The 15,000-nt window shown below is 32.2% G+C and overlaps 1 protein-coding gene and 1 long non-coding RNA gene across 2 annotated transcripts in view; one reads left to right on the forward strand and one right to left on the reverse strand.

Moving 5' to 3' along the window:
* Nucleotides 1-15,000, reverse strand: part of LOC147030604 (uncharacterized) — a 78,500-nt gene that overhangs the window by 1,427 nt on the left and 62,073 nt on the right. The gene's annotated exons all lie outside the window — the stretch shown is intronic.
* LOC147030605 (uncharacterized) overlaps nt 626-15,000 on the forward strand; it is a 19,724-nt gene continuing 5,349 nt past the window's right edge. Inside the window, exons 1-3 of the mRNA XM_085872043.1 lie at nt 626-1,431; nt 1,528-1,740; nt 1,837-2,358. Coding sequence (XP_085728169.1) covers nt 1,318-1,431; nt 1,528-1,740; nt 1,837-2,358 — 849 coding nt within the window. The 5' untranslated portion in view covers nt 626-1,317. The remainder of the gene's footprint in view (nt 1,432-1,527; nt 1,741-1,836; nt 2,359-15,000) is intronic.

Raw genomic sequence — 15,000 nt, forward strand, 5'->3', positions numbered from 1 at the left:
AAATGAATGGGGGATTTTCAGCGATTCCCTTTTTTTTTCCCTAAAAATAAACCCCCTTTTTATCCTAAGGTATATTTATTTGTCTCCCCTTTTAACTTGGAGGTTGAACCTCATTGAATTGAACACCTGGGGGTTGAACAGCTCACTCATTGAACCTATAAAGATTTGTTCATTCTCAAATTCCTTCAATAGTTTAATTTTCTTTGCACAATAATCCCCATCTAAGATATTGACAAACAAAACATTTGAATCTTTATATTTTTTAAGATACCCCTTTTGTGCCATTACGAAATGATAAACTTCTCTTAATGCTCTTGTTTGACCACCTCCTGAGCCAAGGTTATTTTTTTGTTAAGCCCCGCCCACTTTTCTTTAAGCCCCGCCCACTTTTGCTAAGCCCCGCCCACTTTCCACAAGGTATTCAATAAGCCCCGCCCACTTTTCTTTAAGCCCCGCCCACTTTTGCTAAGCTCCACCCACTTTTTGTGAGGTATTTTTTCTAAGCCACGCCCACTTTTCTAAGCCCCGCCCACTTTGCTAAGCTCCGCCCACTTTTCATGAGGTTTTTTCCTAAGCCACGCCCACTTTTCCTAAGCCCCGCCCACTTTTGCTAAGCCCCACCCACTTTTTGTGAGGTATTTTTTCTAAGCCACGCCCACTTTTTCTAAGCCCCGCCCACTTTTGCTAAGCTCCGCCCACTTTTCATGAGGTATTTTTTCTAAGCCACGCCCACTTTTCCTAAGCCCCGCCCACTTTTGCTAAGCTCCGCCCACTTTTCATAAGGTATTTTTTCCTAAGCCACGCCCACTTTTCCTAAGCCCCGCCTACTTTTGCTTAGCCCCGCCCACTCTTACATCATTTCCAGTTCATCTCTGACTCACAAAGAAATCACTAGAAAATTACAGGATGTTATGGTTTTGAAAAATTTCCCAATGAAGGCTTGCCTAGGCTTGCCCAGGGAATTTCCAAAGGAAACCACACCCACCAGTCTTTCTCTATAAAAGCTTCAAACCCAGGCTCCATTTTAAACATTTGTTTTTGCTGGCAATGGTGTGCTGTGTGCTTGTCTGGAACTCTCTGTCTTGTATGGAACTAAACCTTCAAGTTGATGAACTGGATTCAAACCTCTTATCTGTTGAGGTAAGATTTTTATTTTCCTATTTTCAAACTTTGATTGAAGCATACTCATTTAATAATTAAATAACTTAATTAATACATTATTATTTTCTCTCACAGGAAATTGTGTCTGAAATACGAAATGAAAATACTGCTTTTGCTACAACTTGGGGGGAAATTGTTGGCTTGGTTGAAGACCTTATGAGCGACCAAGACCTTGAGTGGGATGACTTTGGTGTTCCTTGGAACTCTCTGTCTTGTATGGAACTAAACCTTCAAGTTGATGAACTGGATTCAAACCTCTTATCCATTGAGGTAAGATTTTTATTTTCCTATTTTCAAACTTTGATTGAAGCATACTCATTTAATAATTAAATAACTTAATTAATACATTATTATTTTCTCTCACAGGAAATTGTATCTGAAATACAAAATGAAAATACTGCTTTTGCTACAACTTGGAGCGAAATTGTTGACTTGGTTGAAGACCTTGTGAGCGACCAAGACCTACAGAACGAGCAAGACCTTGAGTGGGATGACTTTGGTGTTCCTTGGAACTCTCTGTCTTGTATGGAACTAAACCTTCAAGTTGATGAACTGGATTCAAACCTCTTATCTGTTGAGGTAAGATTTTTATTTTCCTATTTTCAAACTTTGATTGAAGCATACTCATTTAATAATTAAATAACTTAATTAATACATTATTATTTTCTCTCACAGGAAATTGTGTCTGAAATACGAAATGAAAATACTGCTTTTGCTACAACTTGGGGCGAAATTGTTGGCTTGGTTGAAGACCTTATGAGCGACCAAGACCCACAGAACGAGTTCGTCCTTGATGACCCAACCAAAGAGTTATACCTTGGAGACCAGCAAAATCCTGAAAAAGAGTTTTACAGCAATAGTACTCATTGTGAGTTATCAAGACAATACCCACTGAACAAGTTATACGTTGATGAGCCAGAATACAAGTTTTACCTTGGAGACTCACAAATTTTGAAAAAATCAGTAAATGAGTTCTGCCTTGATGGTTTAAATAACTACCTTGGAGACTCAGGAAAAGGGTTCTGCCAAGATGGTTCTAAATATGGGAACTACCTTGGAGACTCACAAATTTTGAAAAAATCAGTAAATGAGTTCTGCCTTGATGGTTTAAATAACTACCTTGGAGACTTGGAAAGTTGGGGTTATTTTGAAGACTTGAAATGCTACCACTCTTTGGGATTTAAACCTATCAAGAAAGTTCTTACTCCCTCTTTCGATGTCATCAAACCTGAAAGCCTTAAAAGACAGATTTGGAAGAAGAGAAAAAAAAAAAAAACGTAAAATATATATATATATATATATATATATATATATATATATATATATATATATATATATATATATATATATATATATATATATATATATATATATATATATATATAGGTGGAAATCTCATTTTGAAAAAGACTGTGTTGGGTGAGGATTGAGTTGGGGTTGAGATTTTGAATGTGAGGGTTGGGACACACACACACATACACATCAACAAACAAAAGTTAAGCCTTGACTATTCAGTAGAGGATTCTGTGTTTGGGGTTCACAGATGTAAGAACGTCCACCCCTTGACACACATTATATACTGTTATACACCTCGGACTTGGCCCTCGAGTGTCCACAACGGTGTATAGTAGGAGGGAGTGAAGCGCCAACCTATTGCTCCCATTGCACACACACACACACAAACAAAAGTTAAGCCTTGACTATTCAGTTGAGGATTCTGTGTTTGGGGTTCACAGATGTAAGAACGTCCACCCCTTGACACACATTATATACTGTTATACACCTCGGACTTGGCCCTCGAGTGTCCACAAAGGTGTATTATCTGCTTAGTTTTGTCTTTTGTAATTCCTGTGAATAAAATGAACCTAAAATCTCTTCCCCTTCCAAATCATATATTTTATAAGTCCAAGGAACTGTATCTATTACATCAACAATTTTAAAAAGTTCTTTCGTCCATCGTTCAGTAAAACCCTTTTCAAAATGAGATTTCCACCTATATATTCTTACGATATCACCAACTTTGAACTTAGGTTTTCTGACATTAATCTCTTTTTCATATTTTAATTTTGTAAATGTTTCTGATGGTTTCATATTTGTTGACGTGTGAATCGTGTCATTATACTTATCCACAATATCCTGAATAAAAGATGACCATTGTTGCGAACCGAGTTGTGTGAATTTTTTATATAGTCTCTCTTTTAAGGTACGATTAAAACGTTCAACAACAACTGCCTTCCCTTCATTAAAGGTACTGTATAATGTAATACTGTTATTTTTTAGAAAATTCATAAATGTCTTGTTATAAAACTCTCTACCCTCATCAGTCCACAATTTTTTAGGTTTTCTCTTACTTTTATTAAATATCTGTTGAAAAGCTAACATAAGAGTATTACCTGTTTTGTTTTTTAAAGGGACAACCCACGCATATCTACTCCTCAAATCAATAACGGTTAAAGCATACTTGTACCCCTTATCATTATTGAGTTCAATCAAATCAGCAGACCAGATATAATCAACTTCCTTGGAATAAACTTTCCTTCTCTGAAACTTTGTGAATATTGGTTTATGTAATTCATCAGCTAATTGCTCTTCAGTCTAAATGGCATCATTAGAGCCTATAAGTTTTTTGAATTTCCAAGTCCAAGTTTCAATTTAGCACTAATCATCTTCTTCACGATGAACCTATCAACTTTTTCTCTCAAGGTTGGATTTTGTATCAGAGACAAATTATACAACATTTCTCTATCGGCTTCATGCTTTTCTTCCAACGTTGTGGTATTCCAATAATCAATATCGTGTCTCATGCACACTTCATCAACTCTATTGATTGGTTTACTCCAGGATTTAGGATTGTCTGCCTCATCTAATCTTTTATCCAAGTTTATGCCTGGACCACAGAAAGAATACCCTGGAAGATGTAATTCCCCTGGTATTCCAGTAGTTGTAAATTTACTTCCTGATAAAAACTTTTGTATATCTCCTCCGAGTTTGGGTTTGGAGATAAATTGATTTTTTTTTGAACCACACACCGAACATATACCTTTTTGTATAACCCTGTTATTTTTACTTTTAATATATGAAATATTTTTAGTATTAGTTTTCTTTTTACATTTGAGACAATAACTCATTTATTTATGAGAAAAATTCCTGCAGAGTGCAAAAACCTTTTTAGTTTCCAACATGCACATTTGAATCTTAATTTTTAAAACATAAAGAATCCTTAGAAATGCCTTCACTCTCTCCTCCATTTATTTAAGAAAAAACTTGAATTAAAATGAATAGCTTGACGATGTCAATAGTCTTGAAGAAAATATTGCAAATAGACTTGTCAATTCTTTGTTTTCCTCCTCGGTGGGTTGAGTTATTTTCTGTAATACCACCAATCTTTTTGAATCTCACTGGTTTCCATATTTTGATATTTATTCATTCTCTCTCTTTCCTCCCTCTCTCTCTTCTCCTTTTCCTCCTTCTCTTTCTTCTCCCTCTCTCTCTTCTCTCTTTCCTCCCTCTCTCTATTCTCTCTTTCCTCCTTCTCTCTCTTCTCCTTTTCCTCCTTCTCTTTCTTCTCTCTTTCCTCCCTCTCTCTATTCTCTCTTTCCTCCTTCTCTCTCTTCTCCTTTTCCTCCTTCTCTTTCTTCTCCCTCTCCTCCTTCTCCTTTTCCTCCTCTTCCCTCTCTTCTTCAACTCCTTCCTCATCCCTTACTATCCTTGAATCGTTTACACCCCATAGAATATTATACATATATTCATCAGGATTTCTTGTTATTCCTGTATCCAAAATAAATTTTTTTACAACAGGAAACCAATAAAATTTCTTTTGAATTTCTAAAAGAGCCTTATCTTTTCTTAACCTTATAATTTTTTCATTATTTAACATTCTAATTAAATCTAAAGTTGTCGGTTTATCAACATCAGCATAATGCCAATCTTTTATTGAAAATACCTCATTCTTATGTTGTAGAACATATTTATTAAAATACCGAATACCCTTTTCTTGAAGGTATGCTTGGACACAGAAATGATAATTTTCTTGAAGCCTTCTTGCTGTCATTTATGTATTAGAAATATATGTTAGAATAATATTATGGCACGAAACACCTCCCCATCTTCCCATAGTTAAATCATTTTGTATTTCCTTACTTATTATATATAATCCTGTTTTTTCTGTTTTCATGAGATAAACAAGGGCAAAACCATTATTATATTTACCCTTATTAAATTCTTTTTATTTGTTGTTTACTAATCGTGGCTCCACAAAACTCATTCTCGATACCAAGTGCATAATATTCTTCCTTACGAGACTGATTTAATTGTTCCAGGTCTTCGAGGTTAATTTTAAATGACCAATTATACCCTAAATCATTCATATCATACCCCCATTGTTCTATTCTCATACAAACGATACGCCCTTCTTTATAAAAATTTATTTTAATTCGAACTGTGAATTCTGTATGACCTGGAGATAATATCAACACTTCTGTATCTTTGGAATACACAGCCGTTTTATTTAAGTATATATATTGTGATAAATCGCTTAATCTCACCAAGTCATTCGCGTCAGTCGGGCTTGGATAATTTTTTCATTTATAAGCATTTTTCATGTTAATATTTTTGTTTATATTATATTTATGTCGTTCAGCCTGTGCCTTTGTATAATAATTTGATAAATCAATATCCAGTTCTTGAGATACACCAAAGATAGAACCATCTTTACCAACATAAGTCATTTATATTAGATTAAAAATAATATCATAAAATTTTTTATTTTTGTTGAGTTGAAATAACACATATAGACATAATTGACCACAACACTTGGAATTTAATTCTTGGACTTGAAATGTTTGATAAACACCATTCTGTAAGAATTTTATGACTTCAACAGGTGGTGGAAGACCAAAACTATCAAAATAATATTTGTCTTGACTATTAAAAATACAAACCCAATGAGAACCGTTCCCATCATTATCTTCTAAGTTCATAATAATATTCTTTGTATGTTTCGGCACATTTGTTAATTCATCTCTCATACAAATAACCACATTATGAATTTTTAATTTCTTACAATATTTGGCAAGTTGTAAATTTGATGTTGTATTCTTTCCAAATTCTTTCAACCACTCATCAATGCTCATTTATTTATTAGAAAGATATAATCCATTACCTCTTTTCGTTAATTTTACACCTGCTTGTGCTATAGAAGAAAGCATATCTCCAACTAACAATCTCGCTTTATCAGGCAGACCTTCAAGTTTTTCAGCAAAATCTACAATTACACCACTTCCACTAATTTGTTTCTCCAACTCTTTGTTATGTCTTTCCAATTCTTTTTGAGCCTGGAGTTGAGCCTTCCTTTCGTTGGCAGTTTTCACCGCTGTTGAAATACCACCCGTCAATGCTCCAACCGCACTTAAACCAGCAAATAAAGGAATTAGAAATGGGAGAAATCCTCCACTCGTCTCTCTTATTAAATATTTTTTCAACATTGGTTTTGTCATTTTAATTTTAAGTGAGCCAGTGTCATTCAAGATTTTAACCTGTTCTCTTGTGAGCAAAACATCAATTCTTACTGCTCCTTTTCTCTGAATCGTATTAACGTTAATCGTACAAGGCTTTTGATTTTGAACACAAGATGATAGTTTATGAAGATTGATTTGATTAACATATACCCCAGTTGATACTTTGCCACTCATTTATTTAACAAAAAATTATGTGAGACTAATCATCACACCATTATCTGTATTAATCTGCAATTCTGTTTCTTCCAAAAGCAAACAATATGTATCAACTTCTTCACTCTCTCCTCTTTCAATGTATAGGGAAGTATCCACTCGATTAGACTTTATAGTTTCCTTTTGAGCGCTCAGGTCAAACGCATAGATTGTATACAAACTTTTAAATGCTGTCATATCCAAAATAGGTTCTTTATTTCCATTACTTTCACACACCTTTTAGTAAGACTTGTATGCTTCAGCAAAATCATTTTTTTCCCAATTAATTTCCAATCTATCTCGTGGATAAAATGTTCCATCTAGAGAAACGTGAAGTTGTTTCACCTTAGCATTATCACTCAATGCATTATTCTTATCAGTCGCAGTATCACCATCTGGCTTTTTAAAAATCATCCACAGATATCGTGGCTTTCCTTCCAGAACACCCAAATTCCACGTGTAAGTAGTTTGGTTGAGTTTAACGTGTTGACATCTTCTTTTGAGGTATGATACACTGAGTGGTTTCTTTGAGTTAAGTCTTCGATTCAACATCTCTTCTGTTTTAAGATTAGGAGTATATTCACTGATATACCAACTCATCTCCTCAATTACAAATTTATTCTGTTCACCAAAAGCACTACCAACACAAAAAAGCAATCTATTTTCATTATCATTCCTTTGTAGTTGAAATCTAATTTTAAGACCATACAGAACTTTATCATAATCACAAAATCCAAATATACCTTTAAGAGGAACTGCCACAGTAAAACTATTTTCTGCTTTTGTATCATCATTATACATTCCTTTCCTTTGAATATATCCAGGGTCTGTGTTTGTTCCCGTTGACATATCAGGAATAAAACCTTCGACAGACCCCTTTCCCATTCTATCACTGAATGTATAGAGTGTAAATTTCATCATTTCAGATACAGCAGAGACATAATCAACCGCTTCAACTTCTTGTGTTCCAATATACAATCGCACACTATCAAACATTTTCCAGAAGAAATCATTTACAAGTGTAGCGTTTGTGTTATTCCCAGTCTTAGTGAATTTAAATTTACACAACAAGAAACTTTCGGAGAGATTCAAATAGGTTTGTTGATTATTTATTTCAAAACTTTTTGTACCATTTGTATTCCAGTCTGTTCCAGTTATTGCATTTACCTTGAAGTAATCTTCTTTTTAGTGGAGTTTGAGATAATAATAGTATCATCCAAATCATAGATACTATCAATTTCTTCCATACTTGTATTTATTTAGGAAAAAGATGTTAAAACTTTTGAAACCCTGATCCAAGTATTTGAATTATTTTCTGTCGTTCTTGGGGGGACAACTGAGTTTTACCTTTCTTAATTTCTTTTATTGCTTGTAATTTATGAGATTCCTTCTGAGCATCTTTTATACTCTTTACAGCACCTGCTACATTTCCCACAGCAGAAGCAGTTGAACCAATTAGTTCTTTATGTTTAAGAATAGTTGAACCAATACCCATGAGAGTATCAATTATCCCATCTCCTCTAAATTGATGTCCGACACCCCTTTGTCTCTTAGGTTTATAGTATCCTCTACCAAGATACATACCTTCACCCTTGTAGTACGGGGAAAGGAACATCCCATCCCCTGTAATTATTTTATATTTTCCCAACTCGTGTTTCCTCACAATAACCATCGTATTTATTTATTGAAAAACTTCACGTAGGTGAATTCTGATGGATATAACTTCTCCATTAAAAGAAATCACACGATTATCTTGGTCGGTTATCCTAAAATTTACTCTGTGTATGGTTTTTCCTGACACAGGTAGATAAACCAAATTTTTAGGTTCCATATTGAATTTATAACCAATTGGGGTTGAGTATGCGCTGAATGAAAATATTGTATTTGTTTTTTTCCATCATTATAAGCACCATCAATCAAATCACAGTGAATTAACACCGAATTTATTCCTGAGGATATTTGAATGACATTATCACTGTAAAACGTCCCATTAGTTTCAATCTTTTTTGAGGAGAAACCTAATAACTCTCTAAATGAATTATCAATTGTGAAATCAACCTTGTAGTTATTTTTAACTTTAATCGTTGATTTTGAAGTATGTTTTTGAATGTTTATAACAATATTTTTTGGTTCATCACCCTGTTCTTTCATAAGACGAGCAATTTCGGAAGATATTTGAGAAATCTCATATGCTCCGGGTGAGACTGTTATCGTTTTGTATCCACTTCCCGGATTATAACTAAACTTGTCATTTTTCTCGGTTATATTAAATAAGGTATTATAAGTTTCCATGGACAATAAAGATGCCTCATATTCTTTTGTTGTGTCAAGTTGTAGTGGGTATGGGAATGAAGATGTGTGGTCGCTTGTTGTGAAATTAAAACTCAGGATTGTGCTTCTCATCTTATTTAATATGAGATAAAATGTCTTTATATTGAGATTATTTTCATGTTCATCAACTGGTCTAAAATGGCTGATGCTTCATTAAAACAATTGTTATTTCCAGCCTTCTTACTGCCTAACAACAATAACAGTCTATTAAATAATTGCGATGGGTCATTTGGAAGAAAACTAATACCTAAACCAAGGATACTTAAAGCCTGAATAATGTGTTTCTCCTTCTCATTCTTCCTACTTTTACCAGAAAGAATAACCTTATAATTTAGAGTGTTCAGCAAATCAATATATACTCTATCATCATTATTTTCCATATCCAATGGTTTATCAATATACTTTGATTCATCCCTCACAGTTGAACCTTGTCTTCCATCTTTTGTGAGAAGAAACATTAATCTCGGAGTTAGTTTAACAGGGGGTTGAGCAGAACTTAGGAACCTTAATTCATCATTAAATATCAATACCTTTTCTTGAACAAGATGAAATATTGCTGGTTGTTCTGTTGGAATGAGTCCTGCTTTGGTTTTTGAATCCGCTGAATATTCATTGTTTTGAATAGCATTCACAATATAATCAGGGGGTTGATTAATCTCTTCCAGTTGTTGAAATAAACCTTCATCATCATATTCTAATTCTTCCTCCGTCATTTGACTGAAATCTTTTAACATTTGAAGCTTTCTGGGAGTATATTCTACTGTGGGAACTGTGGAAACATCTTTCATTTTTTCTTGGGAAGTTTTTAAAAGTGGTTTAAAAAATTTCTCTTGTTTTCTTTCAAATGCTTCTTCGCCCGTTAGTTTCTGTCTGCGTTTCTTCTTTATGTCTTCCTGTTGTTTTACAACTTTTGAAACCAACTCTTGATGTTCCTTAAATCTTCTTGCTCTTTCTTTTGTATCCATTTATTTATTGTAAAATATCATTTAATGAATTGTAAAGATTAACAGGGAAATTTTCCTTTTCTTCATCATTCAAGTAGATGTGTTCAAATAAATCCTTTTCTTTAAATATTTCATCAAATTCTTTATTAACATTAATGCGAGTTGTAATTTCTTCTTCACTAATACTTGCATCTCTGCTTTTCATACGTTTGCGTTGAGTTTCTTCATCAACATCAAAACCGAATGATAAAATCTTCACTCCGCTCAGATATTTAATAATTTGTCTCGTTCCTTCTGGATTAGTTTCTTATATCCCAACACCACCAGATTTTAGTTTCCTTAACTCACTCTTACAATGTGAATATTTTGTTGTACCAAGAGAAACCTCCTCAAATATTTGTCCTTCATTCCTCAATCGCATATGTTCCTCCACTGAAATATAGTGATAATCTTCACCTTTTATTTCTCCAGGTCTTATTGCTCTAGTTGTTGTTGATACAATGCGTATCACGGGGTGTTTTTTAAGTAAATTTACAATATTCTCGTTTGTACTACACAAGAACCTTGATTTATGAAAGTTTTTTCCAGAAGCAGATTTACCCACAAGATTTATAATAATAGTTGTCATTTATATATGTAATTGTTTATAAAACAAAAAATATATCCCTTAATATCTCATCTTGTTTCACAACAATATATTTATATTTTTCAGTCGTGTGCTTCATGTAATCCTCAAATTTCTTTTTACTACATAATGTAGAACAATTATCTCTCCAAAAATTATTGATATCTATTGAATTTAACTTGAATAAAATAAAAGTATTAGCATTGTTTCTGATGGAACGACGAGGAAGTTGAAAGTACGATTGACTAAGATAAATACAATTACAAGAAGAATGTCTCCCTCTTGTGTAGTAGCTGTCCATTACCGTTTGGTTTCTCTCATTAACACAATCATCAAAGATAACGAGGTTCTTTTTTGATTTATCCAAATCTTGGGGAGACGGTATATCATCCGTATTATCACTAAGAATACAAGTTATAGGATTTGATTTCTTTTTACATCTCTGTGTATCACAAAATAGTTGAATTATATCTTCAATGTTATAATCATTTAGGTTTTTTGACGTTTAAATAAACCGATTATATCTTCTTTTTGAAGACCAGCATTAAAACCTTGTGAGAGTAGTTGATACTCTGGTTGAAAACTCGACTTTGTGAAAATTATTAAATTATCATAATCTAAAAAGTTGGGAGTGAGGAGCATTTTTAAAAGTAAGCAGGTTTTTCCACATCCACTTGAACCAACTATGAGACATCTTAATGAATTTGGGAGATTTTTATGGTTGTTAAATTTTATCTTATTTTCCCAAATAGGTAAAAAATAATTCATTTATATATTTGAAAAACAGGTTATTTAATTTATTATTGGCTTTTTTAGAAACTCTATATTTTATCCTAAGTTCAGGTTTAATTTCAAGATAATCCATTATTTTATTTATACAATATCTTGTGTTGATATTTCCCTGAAAATTACATCCATGAATAATATACAACAACAATCCTTTGAACATTTCTCTTATACGTTCAGTTTCTTCCCTTGTAAGGAAAGGTGTGTTATCACCCTCATACTTTACATTCATTTCTCTAATCAATCTTGTAAAGTAATTCATTTTTGGTGTAAATCTAAAAGAATTATTTTCCTTTTTATATTTTTTATTATCATTAATTAGAAGATAATCACAGAATATACATTGTTTATAGGCTTTTGACTCTGTGTTTAATCCCCGTCTTTCACACGCAGGACAATTCTCAAATTTGTCATATGGAGAATCAGGAAAGTCTAGCATATTTATAAAGTAAAACTTTACTTAAACTGAAATTCATCTATACTTTCAGTTGTATATTACCATCGATATCGATATACTTTTTTCATTATCAGATTCAACGACAACATTTTTTATATTAAAGGTAATTTTAAAATTATCGTTAACTACTATTGAACGAAATGTCATTTCACCTGATATATTAACATCCTTTATTTCATCAGGATTTACATCTTTAGGGTTGTTGAAAAAAATACAAATTTCTCCTTGCATATTACAGATGGTCTTATCTTTTCTTTCTAAAGCTTCATCCATAAGGTTTTTGTTCTTTGATACTTTTTCTTGTTTCATTGCTTTTTCTAGTTTTGAATATATTACTAGAAGGAGAGGAGAAACTTTTGTTAGAGATACTTTAATTGATGTTCTACCAGGTATACTAAAAGCCCTTCCACTGAAGGAAATTGAAGAACTCATATTATTTACCATAATAGTTTTTATCCAATAGTTGTTATATTTATCTTTGTTCAATTTTACATCCTTGACATATTTCTCAGTATCTTTAACAGATGAAGAGATTGATTGAAACTTGTCTTTTGTGTCTTGAAACATTGTATTTATTAAGTGAAAAAGTTGGAGGAGAAAATGTTTTTAAGCACAGATTCACCTATAAATTAAACGAAATTTTCATCAAGAAAATTTTAGTTTAAGCAAAGTTTTATTCTATAAATATGGTGAATACAACGTACTGCGATGTTTGTAATCACGAATATAAACATTATAGAAAACACCTCCGAACCAACAAACACACATTTAATCTATTTCATCAAATATCTCCTCTTGAGTTGGAAAGAAAACATTGTGATATCTGTTCAAAGGATGTTTTGAAGAGTAGTTATAATAAACATCTTCAATCACAAAAACACAAGAAAAATGAGTTTAAAGTAAAGGGAGACTATTATATTAAAAACACTGATGGGGCATTTAAAGGGCATATAAAAATAAGGATTTTTCAATTTGGAGAACCCGGTCCATCATCAATAGCTGAATCAATTGAAATAGTGAAACCCGATGTTGAAAAATTTATTAAAAAGACATTAAAAGAAATGAAAACTTTAAAGTTTTATATGGGAGTGAAAATGAATATGAAAAGACAAGATGAAGAACATACTCCTTATATGAGAACAGGTCTTCATTTTATAACATCATTTCAAGATTTTTTGAATAGTGGGGTTTATGAAGAACTATCAAGACAAGAGGAGGATGTTGATAATACAGTGGTAGGAAGTGGATTCAATATTAAAAAAATCATCTTTTTAGATATACACATTCTAAAATCAAACCCTCTTAAAGCTTCTTCTTATATTGAATTACCAAAAGAAATAAAACGAAAGAAGGCAGTTGTTAATATTAAGAACAATGATAATGAATGTTTTCTCTGGTCTGTTCTTGCTCACTTTCATCCACCAAAATGTAATTCAGAAAGAGTAAAACAATATATGAAATATGAGAATACCTTGGACATTAAAGATTTTAAATTCCCAATGCCACTAACAGATATTCCTAAATTTGAGAAAAAGAATAATCTTTCTATTAATGTATATGGATTAACGGATACAAACAAAGTTCAAATATTAAAAATTTCAAACAACTATAAAAATGAAGAAACACACATTGACCTTTTATATTTTAGTGTTGGAAAGAATTCACATTACACATACATCAATAATTTATCAAGATTAATCTCTTCTCAGGTATTCAGAACAGCAAACAAAATATATCCTTGTAAGCGATGTCTTAATTCATTTCATACAAAAGAACGATTAGAACAACATTCAAAATATTGTAGTAATCATAAATCAGCTGTAATTACAATGCCTAAACCTGGTGAAAAGATTTATTTTGAAGATTATAATAAATCTATCATGCACCCATTTGTGATATACGCTGATTTTGAATGTATCCTTAAAAAGATAAATACTGCTTCTCCTAATCCAAAAGAACCATATACAAATAAATATCAAAAACATATTCCTTGTGGTTTCTGTTATTATATCAAATCATCTGTTGGAGAAAAGTATAACAAACTTGAACATTATCGTGGAAAAAATGCTTCACAAGAGTTTGTAAAACGATTAGAAAAGGATTGTATAAGACTCACTAAATTAATGAAAGAAACAAATGAACCGATGAAATTAACCAAAGAAGAAAAATTAGAATTTAGAATGAACAATATCTGTCATATTTGTGAAGGGGAAATTAAGGAGTCTAAAGTTAGAGACCATTGTCATCTTACTGGTAAATATAGAGGTCCCGCTCATTCCTGTTGTAATCTTAATTATAAATTACCTTCTTTTATTCCAGTCTTTCTTCACAACAGCGCCAACTATGATACACATCTATTTATAAATGAACTTTCAAAAACACCAGGGAATATTTCTGCCATAACAAACACAAGTCAAAAGTATATTTCATTTTCAAAAATGATATTCACAAAACCTTTAACTCGTATTAGGTTTCTAGATTCTTACAAGTTTATGGGAACACCACTAGCCTACCTCGCATCAAATCTAAGCTCCACGGACTCTTTTCCAAATCTTAATTCATTCTTTCCAAAAGAGGAAATTCTCACGAAAGAGGAAATTCAGATTAAAGAGAGAATTCAAAGTAAAGAGGAAACTCTAATTAATGAAGAAATTCTAACTGAAGATGAAATTCTAATTATAAAGAAAATTCGAACTAAAGAGGAAATTCAGATTAAAGATGAAATTCTGATTAAAGAAGGAATTCTTATGAGAGAGGAAATTCAAACAAGGAATGAAATTCAAAGTAAAGAGAAAATACTTACAAGTAAGGGAATTTATCCTTATGATTATATGGATTCATTTATGAGATTTAAAGAAACACAACTTCCTTCAAAAGAAAGTTTCTATAATAACCTTTATGAAGAAGAGATAAGTGATAAGGAATATAAACACGCACAAGAAATATGGAAAATATTTAAGATAAAGAACCTTGGAGAATATCATGATT

The sequence above is a fragment of the Eptatretus burgeri genome, chromosome 3 (genome assembly GCF_056783735.1).
Source record: "Eptatretus burgeri isolate ZD-2024b chromosome 3, Ebu_testis_v1, whole genome shotgun sequence".
NCBI classification, from domain to species: domain Eukaryota; kingdom Metazoa; phylum Chordata; class Myxini; order Myxiniformes; family Myxinidae; genus Eptatretus; species Eptatretus burgeri.